The 24695-nt window shown below is 34.3% G+C and overlaps 1 protein-coding gene across 2 annotated transcripts in view; it reads left to right on the top strand.

Moving 5' to 3' along the window:
• The window catches only part of APP-BP1 (Nedd8-activating enzyme E1 regulatory subunit APP-BP1), a 316563-nt gene that overhangs the window by 241346 nt on the left and 50522 nt on the right, over window positions 1–24695 (top strand). For both annotated transcript variants that reach the window (XM_090398384.1, XM_090398383.1), the window contains one exon: window positions 10635–10674. In XM_090398384.1, the coding sequence (XP_090254510.1) occupies window positions 10635–10674 (40 nt within the window). The remainder of the gene's footprint in view (window positions 1–10634; window positions 10675–24695) is intronic.

Here is a 24695-nt window from a genome sequence, read left to right as displayed (position 1 = left end):
TGCATACTGTGTATTAAATCTTCAGTGCATTTTTGCCTGTTTTTCTGAAAGACAATTGATTATTCAGATCATCATCATATCAACCATTATCACTCCACTGCTAGATTTTTTATTATTATTATTATTTTTAATTTTTTATATAGTTACCACCCACGAAAGGTTATTACCAAATCTATAGTACATTTGCACTGTAGGTAGGCAAGGATTTTTACCCCCCATTTTTATCAATTTTATACATTTTTTTATAATTTTTTATTAATTTTTACCAGAAACCCTGCTCTAGAGACCAAACATGGAATTTTTTCAGCCACTTCAGGCCTCCAATAAGTGGAGAGGTGGTCTCACACCAAGTGATGAAATTCATCTTCCACCTAAAGACATTCACAAACATTCATATCCACGGCAGGATTTGAACCCGTGACCTGTTGGTTGGAGAGTGGGTATGCTAACCACTCGGTCAACCAGGCCAGTGATGAAGGTCCTTCCAAGATTTCTCCATTTGATCTTCTTCTGGGCTGCTTGTTGCTGGGCCACTCCAGTGTGTTTCCTGATTCTAGGTCTTTTACGGTCTCTTGGGGTCCAGTTCATTGTTTCTGTAGTCTAACATTGGTCAGTTCTTCTAGCAGTATGGCCTGTCCATTGCCATTTAGGGTTTTCACACAGGTGATGATGTCTTCGAATCTGGTCATTCTTCTTATCCACGTAATTCCATCATGCATCTCTTTATGCTTCTCTGGATGGTTCCCAGCCTTTGGATGTGTCTCTGTGTAAGGGTCCAAGTCTTCCATCCATAGGTAAGAACTGGTAGGATGTATTGGTTCAAGACATAAGGGTAGTGTACTCTTACAGATATTATGGTTTTTACTAAATACACTCCATGCCAATTTCATACGTCTGTCTATTTCTCCCTGGATTCTGCCATCATCAATAATTCTGATGATAGTGTGGAAAGAAAATCACAACGTAGACTAATATATTAACTAAAATACCTGATTAATTCTTCCAGTATTTTGGAAAATTGCCATCATCATGGAACAAAATATAAGATATGTGCACACAGGCACTATACTAAGTAGTGAAGCACATCAACTGAGATAAGCGTAAAGTTCTAAATAGTGCCTTCTAGTGGACTAAATTGGGTGGCCTTGGATGTTGGGTTGAAGTATGAGGGTGATAGCCTCCCAAATTTAGGACAGTTTCATGCAACCAAATTTGTTGAGGCTAAGGGAGTTTCATGTAACCAAATTTGTTGAGATTAGGGTAGTTTCTTAAGGCAGAAGCAGATTCAAGGAAAAGTCTTTCTTTATTTATATTTGCTGCAATGGAGTAGAGTGGCCTTCTAACATATTCTATGGCAAGTGTCCAAAGCATGGTCAGCAAGTCTTGAGTGGCTGTAGTGGTAGAAATGGATATAATCCTTATGTTCAGCAATTCTGATGTTGGCTGTCCTGCCCATTTGTCCATAGTACGATAGTTTACAACTACAAGGGACCTGGTAAACACCTGGGAAGTCTAGGGACTGTGGCTAGTCTTTGGTGGAGCAGATAAGGGATGCTAATTTTTTATATAGTCTATAAGTGGTTGAAAGGTATTTTTTTTAAAAGAATTTTGTTAATTTTTCAGATGTGCCTTGGATTATATGGAATTAGTGATAGCTTTGATATAGTTTCTTCTGGAATGGAGGAGAGGATATATGTGTGTGTGGATTTGGGGTTTTAATATTTTTTGAATATGGTACAAATTTTAGCCATTGGCTAAGATGTTTTTGTGAAGGTGATCAAGTTCCATGGAGAGGGGTACTGTTATCTCAGTTAATTTAGCCCTGTTATATAAAGTTTGAATAATCCCATATTGTTGGCATGAGGGGGGGGATGCTTTTGTGAATATATCTTTCAGTGTTTGTGGGTTTTCTGTAAACAGAGAATACTAGGTATCCATCAAGTTGGCTTGTAATTAAAGTTCTAGGAACGGGAGACTGTGTGGATCTTGGGATGTTGTTCGTTTAGATGTGTTAAAAATATGTTGGATTATAGTATTATTATATGTTCAGGTAACCCTCGTATAACACATATGTTAGGTTCCATAGAAATGCCACTTTATGTAAATCGCATTATGCGAGACTCAGATCACATAGAAGAAGTAGGATTATGTTCTGAAATTGAATTTTTTTTAACTATATAAACAAAAATGACATATCCAACAAAAATATATTTTTATTTAATTCAGGTAATTCATGTTAGTTAAGAAAACCTATATGCTAGGAAACAAATACATAGTACAAACTTATAAAAATTACAAATTATACGTAAACTTCATTGCACATAACGCATAGATGTTTTAGGCTGAATAAAATAAAGTGCATATTTTAATCGTCACCATTGTCTTCAAAAATGACATTTTTTAGATGTTCTGTATTTAAGAGTGGCCGGACGTCATCATCACTTGAAATCTCTTGGACATTATTTGTAAAATTCTCATTGCATACTTCGACTGGTTTTGTTGTCAGTAATAAGATGCTTACCACTATGCTGCAATTTTTCGATGTTCAATGTTTCTCAATGTGACCAGGTGTTCAGTGCGGATTCATCTGCAGTGAACACCTGGTGTGTGCGCACTATAATCACCTTCTTCAGTAATTTCTAAAAGTTCTCCTGTATTTCTGGGCAGCTTTCACATCTGCTAATGCTGATTCTCCCTGCATTTTAAGATTATACAAAGAAAACTGCTTTTTAAAGTTTTCAAACCAACCCTTACTGGCACAAAATACATTCTGAGAGCTTTCTTCTGAAGAATCTTGATCAAGTTCTTTTAAATGTTTATAAATTTTGAGAGCTTTTTGTTTAATAAGATTTCTATCCAAAGGAATTTTCTTTTGAATCTTCTATCCAAATCATTCTACGCGATATTCTAATGGAAAAATCGGAGATTTATCCATTAGAATATCGCGTACATGAGCAACGCGCTTTGCACTTACCGTTGACCCAGCAATAATGCTTTTTTGGATTTCATGTTTATTTTGTTTGATTGTTCAAATTGTTGATTCATTTAAATTCAAAGTTATTGCAACAACTCCTGGTTTTTCTCCATTTTTCAACTGATTCAAGATTTCAGTTTTTTTCTTTGAGAGAAATGAATTTTCTTTTCAGTGCTGGTTTTTTCTCTTTCGTTGCAGTTTTAATGGCCATTAGTATAAAAATAAAATTATTAATAATAATGAAGAGCCAAAGACTTCAATTCGGCAACATGAACTTATTTAAGTTAAGGGATATTATATCCCATATTGTTTCTTAGCCGAATAAGAAACTCAAAGAGTTTCATGCCAAATATAGAAACTATATAAAGTTTGGCAATTCCAAGTATTTTTATGTAAAAATTTTATTTTTACATAAAAAAAAATACATATTAATTTTGTATGTAAGTCACCAAAAATAAAGTACTCAGCTTGAGATTAACATACTTATAATTTTTAATACTTTCCTGGCAGAAAATGAAGACAATAAACACTTTATACGTTAAATAATTGATAGATGTGTGCTAAAGGATATTTCCCCTAATATAAATTTGCTACTTATAACTAACCACATGAGCGATACAGGCAGATACAAATTCAACGAAGATAAAATTTGATTTTTAAGTTGCGTGATGAAAAATATACGAAAAGATAAATGGTTACTACAATTTGTAGACCGTGTTATATCGAAACCACGTTGTATAAGTACTGCTTTATACGAGGGTTACCTGTATTATATATAGCATTATGTAATTTTTTTATGTGGTTGCCACCCACAAAAGGTTATTCGTAAACCTATAGTACATTTGTACTGTGGGTGGGCTAAGGATGTTTTTTTCTTTTTTTAAAATAAATTTTATATATTTTTTCATAATTTTTTATTTATTTTTACATAGTCCAGAAACCCCTGCTCTAGAGATCAAACATGGCACTCTTTCAAGCCACATCAGGTTACCAATAAGTGGGACAGTGGTCTCATACTGGACAATGAAATTCATCTCCCACCTAAAGACAATCGCAAACATCAATTCACACGGTGGAATTTGAACCTGTAACTTGGTTAGAGAGTGGGTACGTTAACCACAAGGCGAAGTGACATCATAATACAAAGGTGCAATCACAGAAACTTCAGTATTGAAACAAAGGATTAGAAAGATATTTAAGGGGACTGAGAGAGGAGGGACAGAGCTCTCTCTCTCTCTCTGTTTCCCTTTCCTTTCGTTTTGTCCTTATCCTGCTCGGAGGATCTATTTCCGATGGTGAGGAGATGAGGCTGTACCTGTGGGGTTCTTGCTTCAATGCACAGAAGGACGAGGAGAAGGCAACTACCCAAGGATGTGACGGAGAGATCGGCAGTTAATTCTTAGCAACCTGATGGAAGATCGTAGCGGTTGTCTCCCCAATATCATTGGACTGTTTCCAGGACGAGACCCTCTGCATGGATGTGAGTACTCCTGGGTAAACACCAAGTGACTGATCAGTGAGGGTAGAGACAGTTGTTGTCGTAGGAAGTTCAAAGAAAGGATATCGTCTGCAGCCCTAGCTTAGGGCTGCAGACGATATCCTTTCTATGGAGCACCCAAGCGGCTATTGTACCCAGAAGTAAAGGAATAGAGGCAAGAAATCTGGACTGAAATGTTATTCATTTGACTGTGAATGTAAAAGGTGCTGTGAGTAGACACTCTTTATTAATGTTTTATTTTCTTAGGTGTATAAGATTAGTATTAGCCTAAGTGATATTTGTGCTTACAGAAAGGAGTTGGTGTGAACTTGAGTTTAGAGCTGTAGATATGCAAGAATAAAGTATGCACAAAGAATGGAAGGAATTAGATTAAATTAAAAATAAGGAGACAATGCTCATATCTTGTAAATTTATTAATTGACTATTAATTGTATGTTAGGCTGATTCAGCACAATTTGGTAAAGAGAAGTAGGTTCCTCCTCATGAATGTATTACTTGTAACCAAATAAACAAGTTTATTTCTGGCTAGTTAGAAATAAACTTGTTTATTTGATTAAAAACTTTGCCTGATCTTTTGCCAATGCACTGTTTCGAAATAATTGCGATCCTGTGTGCAAAATGGTAGAGAATCACCACGACATGCTGTATGAGTAGATGTATTTTTTGTTGTAAATTTTGCCTATGTTCCCCTTCCTAAAATCTTCAGACTATATTAATTCAATTAGGCTGGCACAGTTGATAATCAAACAAATTTGTCTAGTTCAGAAGTACTAGAATTTTAGTGAATCACAAATTGGACACAATAGTAACCTTAAGGCCTGCTTTGTATGCAGCAGGAACTAGGGACAGAGTTAAGAAAGGACACAAAGGGTCAAGTGTAAGGTAGGATTAGTTAAAGTAAAATAATGAGTCATATTAATAGCCGTATTAAATTTTCAAAGGCTTATTCAAGGATCTGTTTGAGAGTTAATTACATGAGTGATTGACCCAAATATACAAAATCTGAGAATAACAATCATGAGAGATTTATAACAAAAACGAGAGAATATAACAGATACTCATCCTGCCCATCTCTACATTCTCTTTATATCCAACCAAGTCATTTTGTTCTAACAGCCGCCACCAACTTGCTTGTCTACTTCTCATATTAACCTGCTAATTCTGTCTCCTGGAAAACACACTTTTATGGAATCTCTCATTTATCACAGCTCTAATAATGAAATCTCTATACATCACTATTTTTGAGTCATTCAGCACCTCTTTTTCTCTACCTTCCTTCCTTCATCCCAACCTTTTGCACTCTTTAATTCTTAATCCATCAAACTTCTTATCTCACTATGCATATTTTTCATCTCACTTTTCATTCTGATCTGCTCATTTTTCAAATCTTGCATCCTTGCAATTACACTGTTTAGCAGTCTATCATTCATTTTTTTCATTCCTATTTTCTTTTGCTTCCACATTGTCACTTGCTTTCCTTTCATCAGTTATACTTTTTTTTTTCACTTTAATATTCTTGCTCACTTCTGCTCTGTGGTGATTCACACTATTTACTCCTTCAGCTATGCTAGCTCTCTCTCATTTGATCAGTCAGTTTTGCATTTACTGTGAAATCATAGTCCAGCAGAATATCACAACTTTTGACATATCCATACCCTCTCTTGTCTCCTGTTCAGTCTCTACACAGATACACATTCCACCATATATATATATTTTTTTTTCGAAGAGTAAATTTTAAATGACTTTAAACCGAGATAAAATATTAAATTTAATGATAATGATACAACTAGTTTCAGCCTTTTACAGTCTTCTTCAGGTATCCACTAAAGGTAGAACACAGTAATAAAAATTGAAGATACAAAAAACTGAGAATTACAGGCAAAAAATGCAAAACATAATTGAAACAAAACTGTTGTACTTTTCAAGTCATTCTATCTAACGCGTTATTGTTTGTTGCATGCGTGCTTGCAGGTTCTCGTGAACGCCAGTATTGAATAACTGCAGTATGACTATCAGGGATGTTATAACTCAAATTGCTGTTCAAATGCTCAGGATTCAGGAGGATTTCCCTGTACTCCACGATTTTCTTTTCAAACTCATCACTACAGCGAAAAATGTTTTCGGATTTATCCCAGCACACTGAGTGACTGTAGATTATCATGAGGATAGTTAGAGAAAAGAACATGACTGGATAGCACAGATGCAGGTGACCTTTTATAGGAGATGTCTCTCTTATGCTCCTCAAAACACAGTTCGACAGATTTGTTAGTCTGTCCAAAATAAGGAATATTATAATTGCACCATAACTTGTAAACACCTGGATATTTCAGGTTATGATGAATTGGCTTCAGATGGCTTACAAGAGAACAGACTTTAGGGAGTGCAGTAAAAAACGTCCTGATGTTGTATTTTTTAAAGACTTTAGCCAATTTATTTGAGACTGAACTAATGTAAGGTATTGAGATGCTACCTTTAAAATCAGTAGTCTCCATAGTACGTTGCCTAGGAGGATCCAGAAGAAATTTCTTAATTTTTTTTCAGAATATCCATTTTGTTTAAAGATAAGAGAAAGTTGTTTGATTTCTTTTTGGAGTTCACCTGGTTCATTTAAAAGAGATCGCGCTCTGTGTCCTAAGGTAGAAATAGTACCGAGCTTTTGTGGTGGAAAGTGATGAGATTGACAGTGCAGATATCTGTTAGTATGAGTTGGTTTTTGGTATATAGAGATTTTAAATCTATCAATGCATCGAGTAAGAATTATATCCAGAAAAAGAAGGCAGTTATTATGTTCTAGTTCAGCAGTGAATTTTATATTAGAATGCTGGTTGTTAAGATGTTGAAGAAAATCCATGAGAGATGTGTGTCCGTGACTCCATATAATGAAAATGTCGTCAACATAACGTTTCCAAACATCTTTCGCTGTAGTGATGAGTTTGAAAGGAAAATCGTAGGGTCCAGGGAAATCCTCCTTAATCCTGAGCATTTGAACAGCAATTTGAGTTATAACATCCCTGATAGTCATACTGCAGTTATTCAATACTGGCGTTCTCGAGAACCTGCAAGCACGCATGCAACAAACAATAGCGCGTTAGATAGAATGACTTGAAAAGTACAACGTTTTTGTTTCAATTATGTGTTGCATTTTTTGCCTGTAATTCTCAGTTTTTTATATCTTCAATTTTTATTACTGTGTTCTACCTTTAATGGATACCTGAAGAAGGTTATAAAAGGCTGAAACTAGTTGTATCATTATCATTAAATTTAATATTTTATCTCGGTTTAAAGTCATTTAAAATTTATTCTTCAAAATGTATCATTACAACCGAGTAGAAGCTGAAGAATATATATATATATATACAAGGTGTTCGGGATAAATTTGACAGTTTCGTAAGGAAAAAGAAAATCTTCTTTGTATCTATTAAATTTAATGAATTGACAAAAAAACATTACAGGCAGAGTTAATTACAATACTATCAACAAGATTTACTCAAAATAACCACCATTAGCATCGATCACAGCTTCAATTCTGCTTCGGAACCTCGAACAAGCTGATGCTACAGTCTCCCTGGGAAGGGCCGCAAAAACTGTTTTAATTTTATCCATTAACTGGGGCTTTTGTATTACTGGAAGTGCGATTGGTGTCTTTTTCAACTGCGCCCCATACAAAATAATCCATGGGGTTAAGGTCTGGGGAGTTTGGAGGCCAAACATTTGGACTGGTGAAGTCGTAGAAATTTTCAGACAACCATTTTTGACTTTTCCCAGAGGTGTGGCAAGGGGCCGAATCCTGCTGCCATACATACGGCCTACCATTGGCTACCCTTGTTATCCAGGGCTTGACTACAGTTAGCAACTCCACGAACAAAGCCCGAATTCCAATGCCAGGGTTCTTCAACACCTGTTCCTGCAGATTTGCGAGGAATTCTGCTGTACGAACGCAATCAGATCGTCTGCTAGGGATCTTTCTTCTTGCTACATCCTCGTAGTCACCATTGCAAGTCTCTAGTTCATGCCTGATTGTTTTTACTGTATTCAGGGAGCATTGGGCAGCAGTCGTAATATCCTTATTTTGATGGCGGGCACGAATCATCATGATACAAGTTATTCTCTTCCATGATTCAGGTGGGTTCCAGCTATCCATCCTTTCTGACATCTTGTATATGAATGAAGAAGGGTCCAAACTTTTAAATGAAGAGAAGTGTGTGTTAATACATGTAACTTACGGAAAAATATAATTAATTATAAATATGTCAAATTTATCCCGAACACCCTGTATATATTATATATCTTTTGTTTGAGTTCTTTACTTAATCTTTTATTGTTCCATATATATGTTGGACTCACAACAGTTAACTATACTTGAAACATCTATGCTGTTAATTACATTTGATTTTTGTTCTACGTGACATGCAGATGTCATTTGTTCCACCATTTTTGGCATCATTCACTGCGAGCTTCAAAAAATTTGGGCGGATTATTTTGATATCTCACTTAAATTATGAGGTTTCAAGTTTACTGTTCTGCATGCATTTAGAAGTGGTACCATTGGGTGGGAAAAAAAAACAAATAATACATCACTACTTAAATATCATGATGTGTTATTTAGGTTTTTTTGTTATTGTTCCATGTTGCTAGGCTACTAGAAGAATGACCATTAACAATTAGATTCAAGTTGCATTTTTTTTTCCCTGGCCAGTTCCTGAGTTAATTGATCTTTGGCACAAGCAATTATGTTTTTTTTTCCTCCCAGAAACTCTGGTTTTTAACTCTTCAACTCAAGAAAATTAACTGTAGAACTTGCACTAATTGAGATAATAATATATACTGTTAGGTTTAGAGATTGTGAGATGGTGGCAGTTGTCTGCCATATTCTCCTTCCTGGATGCATATGAAATTACTAATAGCCATGGACCAGCTATAATGGCTAAGGGTGGATATTGGCTGTCCATCAACCTTATTGCCAAAATGGCTTCATCCACTTCCCTATGACAAAAGGCATTAGAGATTTTTTTTAGGACTTATATGGTTTTTAATATCACAAAGTTAATCTATAAAAGCTTGTGAGATTAAAACATAAGTCCTAAAAAAAATCTGTCCTAAAAAAAAAAAATCGCTGTTTTAGAGTTAAGTCTTTATCATTAAGGGAAGTAATAAATAAATTCTAGTATTGAATCCAAAATATTTATGTTAAAAACATTAATATTTTTGACAGGTAATATAGATCAGGTTACCACCTCTAGGTTGGATCCAAAGGTAGTACCTCTACCTGTAACCTATAATTAGGAGAAATATATTGGTTGCCATTTGAAAAAAAAAAAAAAATTACCTTGTTTCATTTGTTTTTCTTTAGGATCCTATTGGATAGATCTGCAGATGCAGTGAATAACCATTCAGTAAATTCTTATAATTTTATTTTCTTATTGTAAATGAGCATTCTCACTGTTATATTTTTAAGCTAATGCTGAGATGCTTATTTAATTTATTTTAAATTGCACTAAAAGTAACTGAAAAACAAGTATTTAATGTTTTACTACTTTATTTACAGACCTAACCTATAGAATTAAAAAAAAAAAAAGTTGGAACATGTCCTTCTCCTTGAGATTTAATGCCAATAGACATAATTTGTTGTTTAATTTTTATATTTGTTCACTAATTACATTGTTATACTACAGTTTAATTTAAAAGAATTGATTGAAAAAATATTGATATTCAGGTAATATCATCCATATCTAGGTAATATCTAGATATGGATGATATTAATATCTAGGTTTCCAATCTTTAGTTTGTAAGATTGGGTTGTTTGATTCAAGAAATTAAATTAATTGAGTATCCTTTGGATATACTAAAATTTTAATGACAAAATATATAGTATATTGGTGCAACACATTTTGTAGCCATTGGAAATCTCAGCAGTAATTCTTCATGTATATTAGACATGCCTCAAAAAGAAACTGAGGTTATTATAAAGACAAAATTTGGAAAGACTTCAAATTCAAGTTCAAATTCCATCTGGGATGCAAGGAATTAATTAATAAACTAACATACTGACCTCATAGTGACTTCTGATCTGCCATGCCAATATTGTGTATATATTGTTTTTACAATAATTCCAACAAATCAAGAGTCTATTTTAAATACTAATTTCTATTTATATTTTTTCAGCCTCAAGATCTTATTTCTGAAGCAGATGTTAAATTATTTTGTAAGTATTGCATTGCTTAGTGATCATTAAATAGACTTAGTAGTTTTAAGGATGTTGAGAGAGAGAAGGAGGGGGGGGCAGTTGAAATAATGCCTTTTGTGGTAAGGGTTAAGAAGGTATATTAACAAATCTGATCTTTAGAAATGTGAGTTGTTTGGTTTAATGACTTTCATTCTCTCCTCCTCCTAATTTACATATTTTTATAACTTTCTTTTGCTTTGTTGACACTGTCTTGACCATGTCGTATCAATCACAGTATAATATCATTAATTATCAGTATGTTATTAATATTTCTTCTACTCATGGCAGGTTGAGTTCCTCAACGACAAATTTTTGCCATTTCTTTCTGTCTGCTGTCTTTTTGTGTGGTTCTGTTGTTAAGTCGGAGGACTTAACATTGTTATCACTCTCTTGAGGAAAATAATGATTTATCAGAAATAAAGAAGCACTGTATAGAATTCATACTTTAGTTTTTATATATCTTATTTAGTAATGTGAAATTTCATTGTGTTATTATTATATAGTTGCTTAGTCTAAATTATTATGTAAATAACTAACCATTTGCTGGGTAAGAAATCAGCTAAATGTGAAACAGCCGACTTCTGAGACACGTGGTGAATGTACTAGTATATCTGTTATGTAGCACGGTGCTTTCCCCCCCTTCCACCGTAACGCCACGAGAGTTACAAAAGGATTCCACGAGCGGCGCTAAGTGCCGCGTGAAAGCATGACATACACATCGATGATGAAAGAGAGAAATTGCGCGGTGTTTAAAAGGGGATATAATGCTACGAGCGGGGCTTTTAGACGTTTTCCTGCTGCTGTATTCCTGTGCCACGGAAGTCCGGCTGGTATGGAGCCTCCATGTAGGTTTCCTTTGTTCGTGGAAGTTACGACCGAATGACCAAAAGAACTTACCAGTCGGAAATAAAAGCCCAGCAGATCCTGATAGTGGAAAACTACAGAATAATTCCAGTTGAAATGTAGAGGGAAATCGTATAGAAAAATCCCGTGGAAGTGTGAAGAAAAGCGATCATATAAGGTAGTTGTCTGGTGAAGGAATTGAAGTGGCCAAAGTAGAAATCCAGCAAATTGGTAAGGTGAAAACTTTATGTCTACTAACTAAAGAATTGAATGAGAAGATTTTAATGTGTGTGCTAAGAGACATTTCTTTGAACTGTTGCTGATAGATTTAAAAAGAAATATAATAGTGTCTCAAAAATGTATTTTGAAAGAGAGTGAATTACAAAATGTTCTAAATTAAATCTGAGATATATGTAGAATTTGAATAGGATTGTTAAAGAGAATTATGAATGGAATTTGATAAGTATTAAGAGCAAACTTAAGTGATTAGAGTAGAAAATTAAGACTAAGTGATTAAATGTTAGTATTTATGTTTCTAAGATAGAAATTCATGAGAAGGGATAATTAACTATGTATGAGTGTTAAGGCTGTATATAAAATTTAGTTGAATGATTAACTAAGTGCTTCTCAGTGTAATATATGAATTCTAACCGTAATTAAAATGTTTTGTTTTAATGTGAATGTTGAATTGCCTGTACTTCATCCTACTGCACTTGCTCATAAGATATAACGAACCACAAAAGGGCGGGAAATTGTATAATATAAGGTCATGACTGCAAGTTGTAAATTTATAGCTGAGAAGAGTGAACGCTGACTGTGTTCTATCTCCTTGGTCCTACATTTTAGTATATCCTAGGATTCAGGGTGGCGCAGCGTATACAAATAAATTTTCTCTGAATTTAAAAAGGGAGATAGAACCAGTGCTGAGACAAAGAAATAGACATCTGCCATTTACATTTCTTTGTCTCACAAAACAACAGCTCCACTCTTATCAGGGATTCGGCCAGTAGTGTTATTGATAAGAAAGGATTAACCTGGAAATAAGTGTGGGATAGAAGTAAGAGTTATAATACATATATAGTTGTGATAGAGATAAGAAAGGGCACATTAAGGATAGGAGATGACACAACATTGGTATGGTGTTTAAGTGGGTGCTTTCTGTTATGTTGTCAATCCATCTTTTTCTTGGTCTTCCTCTGCTGGACTGTCCTTCAATTCTGCCATTTAATAATATGTTTGATAGTCTTTCTAGGTTCATAGTTGGCTCTTTTTTAGTGTTGTAATTATTGTTTCCTTGAAGTTAAGTTCTTCTCTGACTTTTTCATTTGTTTTTCTTTCTTTCTGTTCAGTTTGTTTTATTGATTTTTCTTAGGCATTTCATCTCAAAAGCATTGAGTTTATCCATTTCTTTCTTTCTTTTTTTTCCTTAGGATCCAGCATTCTGAGCCATAAAGTACTGTGGGAATTATCATTGTTTTATATATCTTTTGTTTGAGTTCTTTACTTAATCTTTTATTGTTCCATATTTTTTCTAGCCTGCCCATTATTATCCATCAATTATTGATTCTATGTTTTATGGTTTCGAAATAATCGAGATCTTTGGTGCTTACTGAGCCGAGGTAATTGAATTTTTTTACTTGTTCTATATTATTGTTTCCTATTTTCATTTGGATTGCTTACCTTTTTCTTCCTATTACCATAGTTTTGTTTTACTAAAATTGATTTTCATATCATATTTGTTACTTGTTTGATCAGAATATTTTCTAATTTTTCTTGGCTCTCTGCAGTGATAACTATGTCATCAGTATACTTTAAGTGTGTTATATCTCTTCCATTTATAGTTATGCCTTTGCACATCTGTAGTGCTTCATCTATTACTTCTTTTAGATATAAATTAAATAAATATGGCAACAATGGGCATCCTTGCATAACTTTTTTTAATTGCTATTTGGTCTGTTTTTGTATTTTAAATTTTACTACTTCTTGTGTTTCTGAATAATACTTCTTAATACAGTTTAATAAGTATTTGTCAAACCCTCTATTTTTTAGAATTTTAATGAGTTTACTTCTTTATTGAAGTAAACTCATTTACTTCAATTGTTTATTGAGTCAAAGGTTTGTTTGAAATCTATAAAGGCAGTAGAGTTTCTGTTTTTGTCTCTCATAAGATCTGCTTGTCTGTTTAATATGAAAATTGCATCTATTGTGCTTCTATTACTTCTGAATCCCATTTGCTCGTCTTCCATCTGTTCTTCATAGGAATTTTTAACTCTCTTTTGAATAATCCTGATAAATATTTTATAACAGTGACTTAGAAGGGTATTGGGCCTGTAATTAAGCAATATCTGGCATCTCCTTTTTTGTGAGTGGTATGATCTTACCTGTTTTCCAGTCAGTTGGTATATTTCCTTTTTTTAGTATTTTGTTGAACAGTTTCCTTAAGTAATTTCTTGTGCTTTCCTCTCATTTTTCTAGAAGTTCTTTTTGAATACTGTCTATGCCTGGTGCTTTATAATTTTTTATTTGTTTGATTACTGTGTGTATTTCTTCATTCAGGATATCTTTTGCATCAGAAGTTTCTTCTTGGTGGAAGACATCTTGATCTATACTTTCTTCAGCTGTGAATGTCTCTTTAAAGTAATTAGTCCATGTGTCTTTTATTGTTTCACTGCTACTTGTTGTGGTTCCATTTTTTTCAATATTGAAACTGGGTTGGGTGAGTATGTTCTAGTTATTTCTTTAACTATTTCATAAAAGGTCTTGGAGTCATGTTTTTTGTGTGTTTCTTCACACATTCCTGCCTTTTCTTCTAAATATGTGGTTTTTGCTAATCTGCATTTTTTTTTAATCTATTTCCTTTTTCAGATTTTTGTATAGTATTCTGTTTTCTTCTTATTAATGTTTTTAACAATATTTGTGCTATTAATATTTAATATCACAAAAATTGTTAAATTTTATTAATTAATGAAATTAAAATTTTATTAAGTGCAATATATGCAATTATTATTATTATTAAAATTATTGCTTTTACTGCATGGGTGATTATAACACTGATTATCAAATTAAAACTGTTTTTTTGTTATTGAAATTAATTTAGGTGATTTTAATATATCTCCATATGCTGAATTCAGATCAACAGTCTAATAAAAATCCATCATATAAGGATTTTTTTTTTTTTACGAATATGTATACTTTTCAGTGGGTTTTGGAATATTTTATCATTAATTAGTTAGTTTTAGTATTGAAATTTTAAATCGTTGTTACTTAATTATCCTTTTACTGCTGATACTGCTGTCTTGAGACTGCTAATATCAACCAAGAGGAGTGCATTGTGTCTGTTGTGTTGTTATTAGTGCTGCCAAAGATAAATCATTTTTCATGTTTTAGTTAATAATATTAGGTTATATCATTGTAGTTTTTGTTTTATATGGGTGTATGATTGACTGAGTTATTTAGTTTGTAAGTAAACTTATTTATTTTTTTGCTTAAATTCAATATTGTTAGTATGGCACGAGTGCATGGTAGAACAATGGCAATGAGGATATCATTGTTGGATGAGTTGAATTTATGTGATTTGTACAAAAGTGTGTGTGTGTGTGTGTGATGTGTTTGTCATGAAAATGAAAGGATTTATGGAAGAAGAGTGAAACTGATGAATGACTGTGTATTAAGTGTTTCGACAGTGAGTGCCAAGTTAGGTGGTGAGAATGAAATGAATGTCAGTAGAGTAGACAATAATGATGGTAAAATGGAAAATTTTAATGTCAGAATTAATATTGAACATGCAGTGATGGAAATACAGGAGAGAGCAAAATAGACCTAAATAAGAAATAGCTTGCTTGCATGATATCCTTCACAGAACAAAATGCAAAATCAAAAAGAAGAGAGAGAGAGAGAAGCAGGTGGTCTGAGGTAAAAAAATATTGAGATCATGGGAACAAATGAGAGAAACAAGGTAAGAATAAAAGTACATATGTGGACTCTATGATCAGAGGAGTATTTAAAGAAAGTATAACAAAATCATGTTTCCCTGACCTAAAAATAAATATTAGTCATGCCATCCAGATGCAAAAACTTAAGTTGAAAGAACTAATTGTTTTGGCTGGCACTAATGATCTGAGAAATGAGAAGTGTTCTATGAGGGAGGATATGAAAGAGTTGTTGGACAAAGCAAAAATAAAGAGCGAGAAGTGAAGATTGTAAGTCACCTACCATGCTCTGATAGAGGCAATTTGAGGAGGAGGACATTGATAGCAAAACGAATCAATATGCAGGTTGTACAGAAGGAATGATGTATAGCTTGTAGACTTATGGTATGAGTTTGACGAAAAGAAGAATTTATATAATGTTGACGAACTGCATTTAAATAGTTTTGGTGTTAGGTGTCTAGAGAGAGAGCTTTGTTCACTGAGTATACTGAAGCACAAATTCAGGAAAACTTAGCAATTGATTTTTTTTTTTAAATATATATTTATCCCACACATGAGAGGTACAAGAACTTATAGCACATCAGTGTCGTGTGTGTGAGTTGCATTTAAGGGTTGAGAAAGAAGAAATCTATTGACATTCTTCTTAAAGAGCTGTAGATTGAAATCATTGGGAAGCACATCATGAGGAAGGCTGTTTCAGAGGACAGAGATAGAATAAATGAGGAAGAGAAAGCAGATTTGATGAGTTTGCAGTTGTACTGTAAGGAATGTTGCGCACTGCTGCTCTTGTTTTAACAGGTCGAACAGCAAATGGAGGAATGATGTTTGCCAATTCACTGGAGTAGTAACCATGGAAGTACCTATAGAAGACACTCAGAGCTGAAATACTGCATCAGCAAGATAGAGGTTGAAGTAAGCCTGTGAGTGGAAGGATCATCTATGAGCCAAATTGCTCTCCTGTGAATGTGTATGAATGCACCCATGAGGGAAGTGAGTGTGAGAATGACCAAAAAGAGTGGAATCTAGTCTTTCAAGCAAAAATATTGAATAGTTTGGTTAGTGCAGGAAGTAAAGGTGGTTGGGGGCCTAAAGGGATGCTTCAGTTTCTGTATACTACATGCCAGAAGTATCAGGAACAAGAGGAAGGAGTTTTTGGCATCAGTTCATGCAATTTCACCAAAAGTTACAGGCATTAGTGAGACTTGACCAACAGCAGATGATATAGTTACAGGGTTTAGTATTTTCAGGAAAGATAGAAAAGATAGAATAGGGATGGAGGTACTGCTAATGATAGCAGATGAATTGTAGCCAAAAAGAATAGGAGATAGGAGGGAGAGTGACTGTTCATTTAAAACAATCTGGTGTGAGGATCAAGGCAATAAAACAAAATATATAGTTGGTTGCTGCTGTAGGCCAGAGGGGAGGGGTTTCAGGGATGATCTGGAAGACATTAACTTCACTTGTAGATATACCCTTTAACCTCACTTGTATGGTTACAAATTAGTATAATGAGTGCAGGTCAAGTGATTATTATGGGTGGCTGCAGTTATGGAGATATAGATTGGAAGGAAGAGAGATCCCATGGCAGGAAGGAAATGGAATTGATATACATCTGAGAGATAATTAGTAGAGGTAGCATGTAATGGAGGGGACTCAGAGTGCAAGAGTATTGGATCAGATCATAGGATCAGAAGAGCTATCCATAACCAAGGTGCTATATTGCCTCTGATTGGGAAAAGTGACCACAGGGTCTTTACTAAGGGGACTGTAAAAACATTAGGAATAGTTTGTCAAGAAGGGATATATATGTGTGGAATTACAAAGCAGGTAATCATGACAAGTTTAGGAGGAAGCTATGGCATAAAACTCTGCAAGAGAAGGATGTAGTAGTGCATGAGAGATAGTTAAGAGGCATCTAGAAGCAGCTATATTAAATTGTATACCTAAGGTAAAGAGGGTTAATCAGGTAGCAGTTAGATGGATCAGTAATATCATTAACCATGAACTGAAGAAAAAATAAAATACTGTGGAGGAGAAATGTGACCAGCAAACTCATGAACAGTACGTGGGTCAGGCAAGAAGGGATAACCAGTATAGTAAGCAAGGGGAAAATCATATTATGAGAAGTAACTAGCCTAGCAGACCATAGAAAATTCCAAAGAGTTCATTTTTTACGAGGCAAGTAAGAGGAAGAATGACCATGGATTCCACTCCCTTGGGAGTGGAATCCATGGTCATTCTTTTCCACAAGGGAGTGGAAAGAGAGCAAAATAATTCCTTTGCATAAGGGAGGGGCTAAGACTAGGCACCACGTCCTTGTACTGTGTCCTGGCATCAATTATACTGGGCCACAAGAGGTTTTCCTGGAATTTGTCATTTTAGTTTTCTAAGCATTTTTCATGAATAAATATTTTATAGTGGAAATATTCTGAGGAGAATAATATTCATGAATGTGCCGAAAAGCTCAGACTCCCAGAACACCTAAATAACATCTGTGTAGCAAATGTCAGTGACCAAGCCACGTATTTTTAAACATGGAAGTGTTCATGAATGATCAGGAATTTTCAGACATCGAAATCTTTCAACATTCGGGAAAGGGAATACTGCTGTTTATGACCGGTCATAAAAATTGCCTGCAAGCGATTACAACCACAGGCGGCATATTCTCTGTTCTCAAAACTGAATGAAATAACATCTATGTTGCAAATGTCATGATCAATCAGCAAGGTAGTATAAAAAATTTTTTCCACTGAAATTGAAGATCAAGGCAGTTTGTATCCGGTTCTCAAATCTAGTAATACTGAATACTGTTTCTTCACAGGTTTGCATTGCAGTGTGTAAGTGCTTGTTTCGAAACCTTAGTGCCATGATTTGTTAAAAGTAATAGGCCTACAGATTTAAATTTTAATATGAATAAGAGACAAGGGACTTTGTTTAATTTTGGTGTTAAGAAATCTGTTATTGAAGGTGTTCGTGACGCAACAAATAGTGATTCATCCACCTCGGAGTGATCCAGGATGTACAAAAGGAGAGGAAAACTACCAGCACACAGAAGAAAAAGTCTGCATTCACTCGTAAGTAGACAGCTATTTAAAATTTGGTTTCATACAATGCCCTCACACTGACCAATTGCCAAGACCTCTATGTGTCATTTGTGCCACTGTTCTGGGAAATGAAGCTATGAAGCCATCGCAACTTACCTGACATCTCAACACAAAACATTCCTATCTACTCAACAAACCCATTGAATTCTTTATGCATAAAAGAGATGCACTTAAAATAGAAAAGAAAATTATTTCCCAAGCTAAATGTAAAAAACCATATTCCATTGGTGAAGAACTCATTATGCCTTCTTTGATTGCTGCTTGTCATGAAGTATTGCATAAGATACAGAAATGCAACTCATTAAAAAAAATTAAAAAAATCAAAATTGTTTGCATTACAACTGGACGAATCTACAGATATTCAGAACAACAGCATTTTACTTATGTATATACCATATAACCATGATGAAAGTGACATGAAGGAAGACATTTTAATTGTTTCAGAATTACCTACACACACACTACCAGCAGTGTAATTTTCAAAGTTTTAAATGTTTTCATTGAAGAGAGAGGTCTTGAATGGAAAAATTGCATTGGATTTTGTACTGACGGCGCTGCATGTCTTACAGGTAGAAATTCAGGTTTAGTCACTAAAATTAAGGATATGGCAGACAATAACTTATTTTCAATGCATTGCTACATTCATAGGTAAAACCTGGCCTCCAAAATATGGCACCTGAGCTTAATGAAGTCCTGTCTCAATCTGCTAAAATTATTAATTATATAAAAAACACTACCTTAAATACAAGACTGTTAAAAGCATTGGGCGATGAAATGGGCTCTGATCATCAAAATCTTCTTTTCCATTCGGAAGTTCATTGGCTGTCCCGCAGTAAAGTTCTCAAGAGTTATATGAACTCCGAAAGGAAGTTGAGCTGTTTCTAATTTATAAGAAAAGTGACTTGTTCCATTATTTCCAGGATAAGAAATGGGTAGCCAGGCTGGCATATCTCAGTGACATACTTTCTTACATATACAAGTTGAATTTAAAACTTCAAGGTCCAGATACAATAATATTTAATGCTTGGAACAAGATCGAATCATTCAAAAAGAAACTCAAACTCTCAAACTATGGCTTAATATGATTGCAGAAAGAAATAACGAAATGTTTCAGTCATATTCAGATTATATTATAAAAGCAGATGATTTCTATTCACAGAATTCAGTTTCAGATATTATTGCATCCCACAGAATTCAGTTTCAAAGGACAACAACAACTTGAGATGTTGTTGTTGTCCTTTGAAAAGTATTATCCCGGAGGCAAAATATGTGGATTATGAGCTCTTTTGTTGAATAGAAAGAGACAGCCCTTTCCCATGAAGAAACCCTTCAACTTATTGAATTATCATTGGACAAAGGACTGGAAAATACTTATAATTCTATGAGTAATTCAAAATTCTACATAAGAAGGAAAATGAATATCCAAATTGACATGAAATAGCAATGAGATTTCTTCTTTGTTTTTCCACCACATATCTTTGTGAAACTGCATTTTCTGCCATGACTGTACTTAAAACGAAACAGAGGAACCACCTGCAACTTTCTGACTGTCTCCGTTTGGCTATCACTTCAATTCATCCCAGAATTAATAAGCTAATGGACAGAAAACATCAACAGGAGTCTCACTAGCCTAACTAAAACCTTCAAAAACTCAGTTGTAATAAAAGAAACTAAGTTTAACTTTTTCAGTAACTTATAATTGCTGTGTTAATGTGCTGCGTTTTTAAATTCAGAATATTAATTAGTGTTGGAACTAGTGTTTAGAATCGAGAGATTCATACATTTTTAATTATTAAATTACATTGCATATAAATATTTGCCATGTGTATGTGATAATAAGTGTTTTGCCGACATCCTTCTGTTGCTTCCCCTGCTCAGCTGACTTCTATGATGAGTTGCAATGCATAAATATTTTTCTCACTGCCGTTTTTTTTTCAAACCAACATCATTAAAATCATATTTTTCTCACTACCGTTTTTTTTTTCAAACCAACATCATTAAAATCAATTTAATAATACAATAATTGATTTTACACTGAATAATATTATACATTTTTGGTGATCAGAATGGGATGTCAGTGAAAATCAGCACAAATTAATTTAATGATGTTGGCCTGAGGAAACTACAATATGCTACAAGATTTCAATAGTCCAGTGATTGATAACTAATTTAAATGTAATTTTATGTGTGTCAACATGCCACACCATATACATAAGTGTACTAATACTCTTTATGATTATTAATACTTATGTTAGTTTAATGTATGAACTTTAAAAAAAAATTGGAAAGGTATTTATGAGTAAATTTGTTGGGACTGGGCCTTCATCTTATAAAAAAGAATTTACCAGGCCACGGTCTCACAAAGGTTGAGAACCACTGGTTTAGAGGGCATATTAACTTGACGAATGAAGAACACAAAAGTAGAGATATGGAATTTGTTATTCTTCTTTATAATGCCTTGATACATCCACATCTAAATTACTGTGCTCAGCTCTGTTCTCCTGAGTTTCCTGGGGATGATGGAAGTGGTGGAGAGGATTCAGAGGCAAGCAACCAAGACAGTAAGTGGCCTGTGGAACTTTCCCTATGAGGATAGATTGAGGGTATGTTGGCTGCAGAAGTTGGTTGATAGGTGAAAAAAGAGGAAACATGCTAGAAGCATTTAAGTTACTTTACCCTTTAGGGTTTTATTGGATTAATGCAGAGAAAATGTTTTAGCACTCTTGGCTAGAGGAGGTGGAACAAGAGGTCATCCCTGGAAGTTGAGTAAAAGTGTGGTTAGTAGAGTTATGAGGACTTTCACGTGGAGAGTTATGAATGAATGGAATGGTTGGCCAGATTCAGTTGTTAGTGCTTTTTCTGTTAATGGGTTCAAGAAGAGGTATGACAGATCATGTGGATGGTGTGGGTGTTCTGCGATAAGTCTTTGGGCTCCATGGATGTGCCTGTACAATAATAATAATAATAATTTTAAAAGCTTTTTTGGTTATCAAGGTATGTGATGGTATGAAAATGAATGGACGCATATCAAGGAATTCCAATAAAGACTGTTTGTTGAAAATTTTTTTGTTGAGGTTAAACCTCTACTAGTTTAACATATTATAGTGCACTTCACCAAAAGGAGTGAAATAAAAAAAGTGACCAAGTTAAACAAAGAGCAGATTAACAGAAATTGCACAGAATAGTGATATAATCTGATATAATGCATGCATTAGGCTTTTGATGAATGATGACCTAATTTGATATAGAATTATACTTTGTTTCTTGATTCTTTGATGTGGTTTTTTTAACATTTCCAATGATTTTTTTTTAATGCTCTGATGAAAAATTTTAATCAGTGTAGGCCAATATTACTTGATGTATCTGTTGCATATGCTACTAGTCTTGATTTGTGCTTTTTTTATATCTTATGTGCTGTGACATGCATATCCCTCTCGACTGGCCAATCTGTCCATATAGAAAATTCCATGTGAAAAAATGATCTTGTATACTCAAGGTTTTTCAAATGAAGAGATTTTGAAGGTTGAAAGAGACTTGAAGTTTTGTGTATGGGAGAAGGCAATTTGAATATTGCATTAACATTCCTTGTTGATGCAATATCCTTGCTGTATAGTCTGTAACTGGCTATATGCATGTGAGAGAGGAAACCACTCCATCTGTTTGTCTAGGAGGTGCCCTTTAGAGTGTTTTCAACCTTTTTAATCCTTTTTGGAAGAATCAGACTAGGGTATTCAAGTTCTTGGCTTTTCTTCTCCATACTGCTGTAAATGTTATATGCCCATCTCAAAGGGTTTTTATAATACAATAAATGTGCATTATGGCAGACACCAGTATAACAAAATGATTTGTTGTAATGAACTACAGAAAAAGTCCAGCAAATTGAATTTCATAGCAAATCATGTCACAATCAAGATATAAAGGAAATGGCCAGAAAAAAAAATTATTATTATTATGTGACATCTCCAGGGATTCCAAAGACTCATCGAGGGAGAGAGTGTGCCAACAGCATTGAAATTGTCCCCTTCCAACTACTAACTGCGCTCAAACTTAACTTTTTGCATGGGCTATTAGTTGCAGAGGCTCTACCAATCAACCAACCTTTGCTGGCTTTTTTTTCAACTCAGATCTCAAGAAAATTGACCATAGAACTCACACTGTTACAGACAATAATATGCAGCAGTGTTAGGGACCATGGAATGGTGGCAGTTGTTTTCTGTATCCTCTCTTCTGAAGAAGCTTTGATGTATTGATAGTTCAGGTTCACTGTCAAGAAATGCTTGAAGGTTGGAGATTGACTGTCCCCTAGTCTTCAAAAATTAGTTATGGATAAAGGACTTCTGACTTCCACACATACTTCTCTTCGAGAATAAAGGGCATTAAAGGATTTATTTATTTATTTAATTTTTTTTTTCTTTTCTAGATAGTAGTTTAATCTGTAAGTATTTCGCATTAAATTCTGTATAGGCTGCACGTCATCCATTTTGAGCACATACTCAGTTAATATGATTCTGCAGTATATAATTCACTGCATTTCCTTAGCTTTGTAATTGAGATGCTATCTAATACCAGTGGAACACAAAACATGCAGGACTTGCTGTAGTCACAGTTATTATTTTTTTTTTTGCATTTGTTTACTTTTTTGTTTCATGTAGAATTTTAAATTGAGTGGCTGATTGGCTTTTGAATAGCATTGCATATGTTGTGCTTTAATTAGTAGTATTTGAAATATTAAGTATTTAGTGACATTTACAAACTGAGATTGTCATATGTGCAAGTCATCATCAGCAGAAGGCAAGTAGTGATATTCTCCAAGAAGTATTACAGCTGAGGGGAGGAAAAGTGATGGACATTATGGTTTGTTAATAATAAGTTCTAGTAAAAGAAAAATTAATAAAAGCTTTAGTTGCTAAAATTATTATTGTTGTTGTTGTTGTACAGGCATCTCCATGGAGTCACAGGTTCATCATGGAAGGCATAACTTATCCACGCAGTATCCATTGTACCTCTACTTGACCTCATTAACAGACAATCTCATAGGGAGCATTTCACAGGTCAATCATTATTTTGATCATTCATCTCAGGATCCTCTCTACCACTTCCTCATTCCCCAAAAAAAACCAGGTGACCAGATCTGAGCACATAATCTAGATGCAGACCTATTAAGACCTTATAAAAAGGAATGACAACTTCACTGCTTGTTAGTGTATTCTTCAGTAGCCAAGTTAATCCTATGCGCTACCTTTCAATCTTAGAAATATGCCCTCTAAACCAAATCTCTATCTACTGCTACCACCCCCAAATCCCTAGCCTTATCAATTTCCTGGAGTACAGTTCCATCAATGTGGTACACAGCTCATAAATCTTTTTATCCCAAAATGCATAACATTACATTTTTCCACATTAAACTGACATCCATTATGTTTCGCCCATACTGACAGCCTATTTAAATCATCCTGAAAACTCTTCACATTGCCTTGATTAACTAGTACCTACCCAATTTTGCATCATCAGCAAACAACTGAATATTTCCCTTAAAATTATTTTCTATCGTTTATGTACAAAATAAACAGTAGTGGTCCTAGCAAACTACTAATCACCTGCTTTCTCCTGGATTCTGATCCTCCATGTACTACTTCTTGGTACATGGAGGATCAGCATGTACTACTTGTTGACAGAATACCACAGAATTCCATGTGGTATTCTGTCAAATGCCTTTGCAAAATCCAATGGTATCATCATGTAGCCATTCACTTCATCCAATTCAGCTGTTAGTTTATTATAAAAAGTTAGTAAATTACTAAGGCAGACCTGACCTTTAATAGAGCTATGCTGCACCTCATAGAGTATCATATTCCTATTCACCCAATCCTGAATTCTCTCTTTGACCAACTTTTTCAGTACTTTTACTGTGCACCGACTGAGAGTTCACTTATGAATAATACATTTCTCTGACATTTGAATTCCTTACTACTGAATGAGAGCTTTTGCTCTCTTAAGGTTTCTGCCTGGTCTCTGAAGAGAACCAACCAGTTTGAAATAGCTGTCAGGCCAGTGAATCCTTAAAAAAATGCACTGATAAAAGACAAATATATGGATGCTTTGGCAACACTCATGTCTTTTAAGT

The sequence above is a fragment of the Typopeltis vanoorti genome, chromosome 9, assembly GCF_054136105.1.
Source record: "Typopeltis vanoorti isolate ZY-2024b chromosome 9, IOZ_Tvanoo_1.0, whole genome shotgun sequence".
NCBI classification, from domain to species: Eukaryota; Metazoa; Arthropoda; class Arachnida; order Uropygi; family Thelyphonidae; genus Typopeltis; species Typopeltis vanoorti.
Note: the sequence above shows the minus strand (reverse complement) of the source record. Positions and strands in the feature narration are given on the sequence as shown.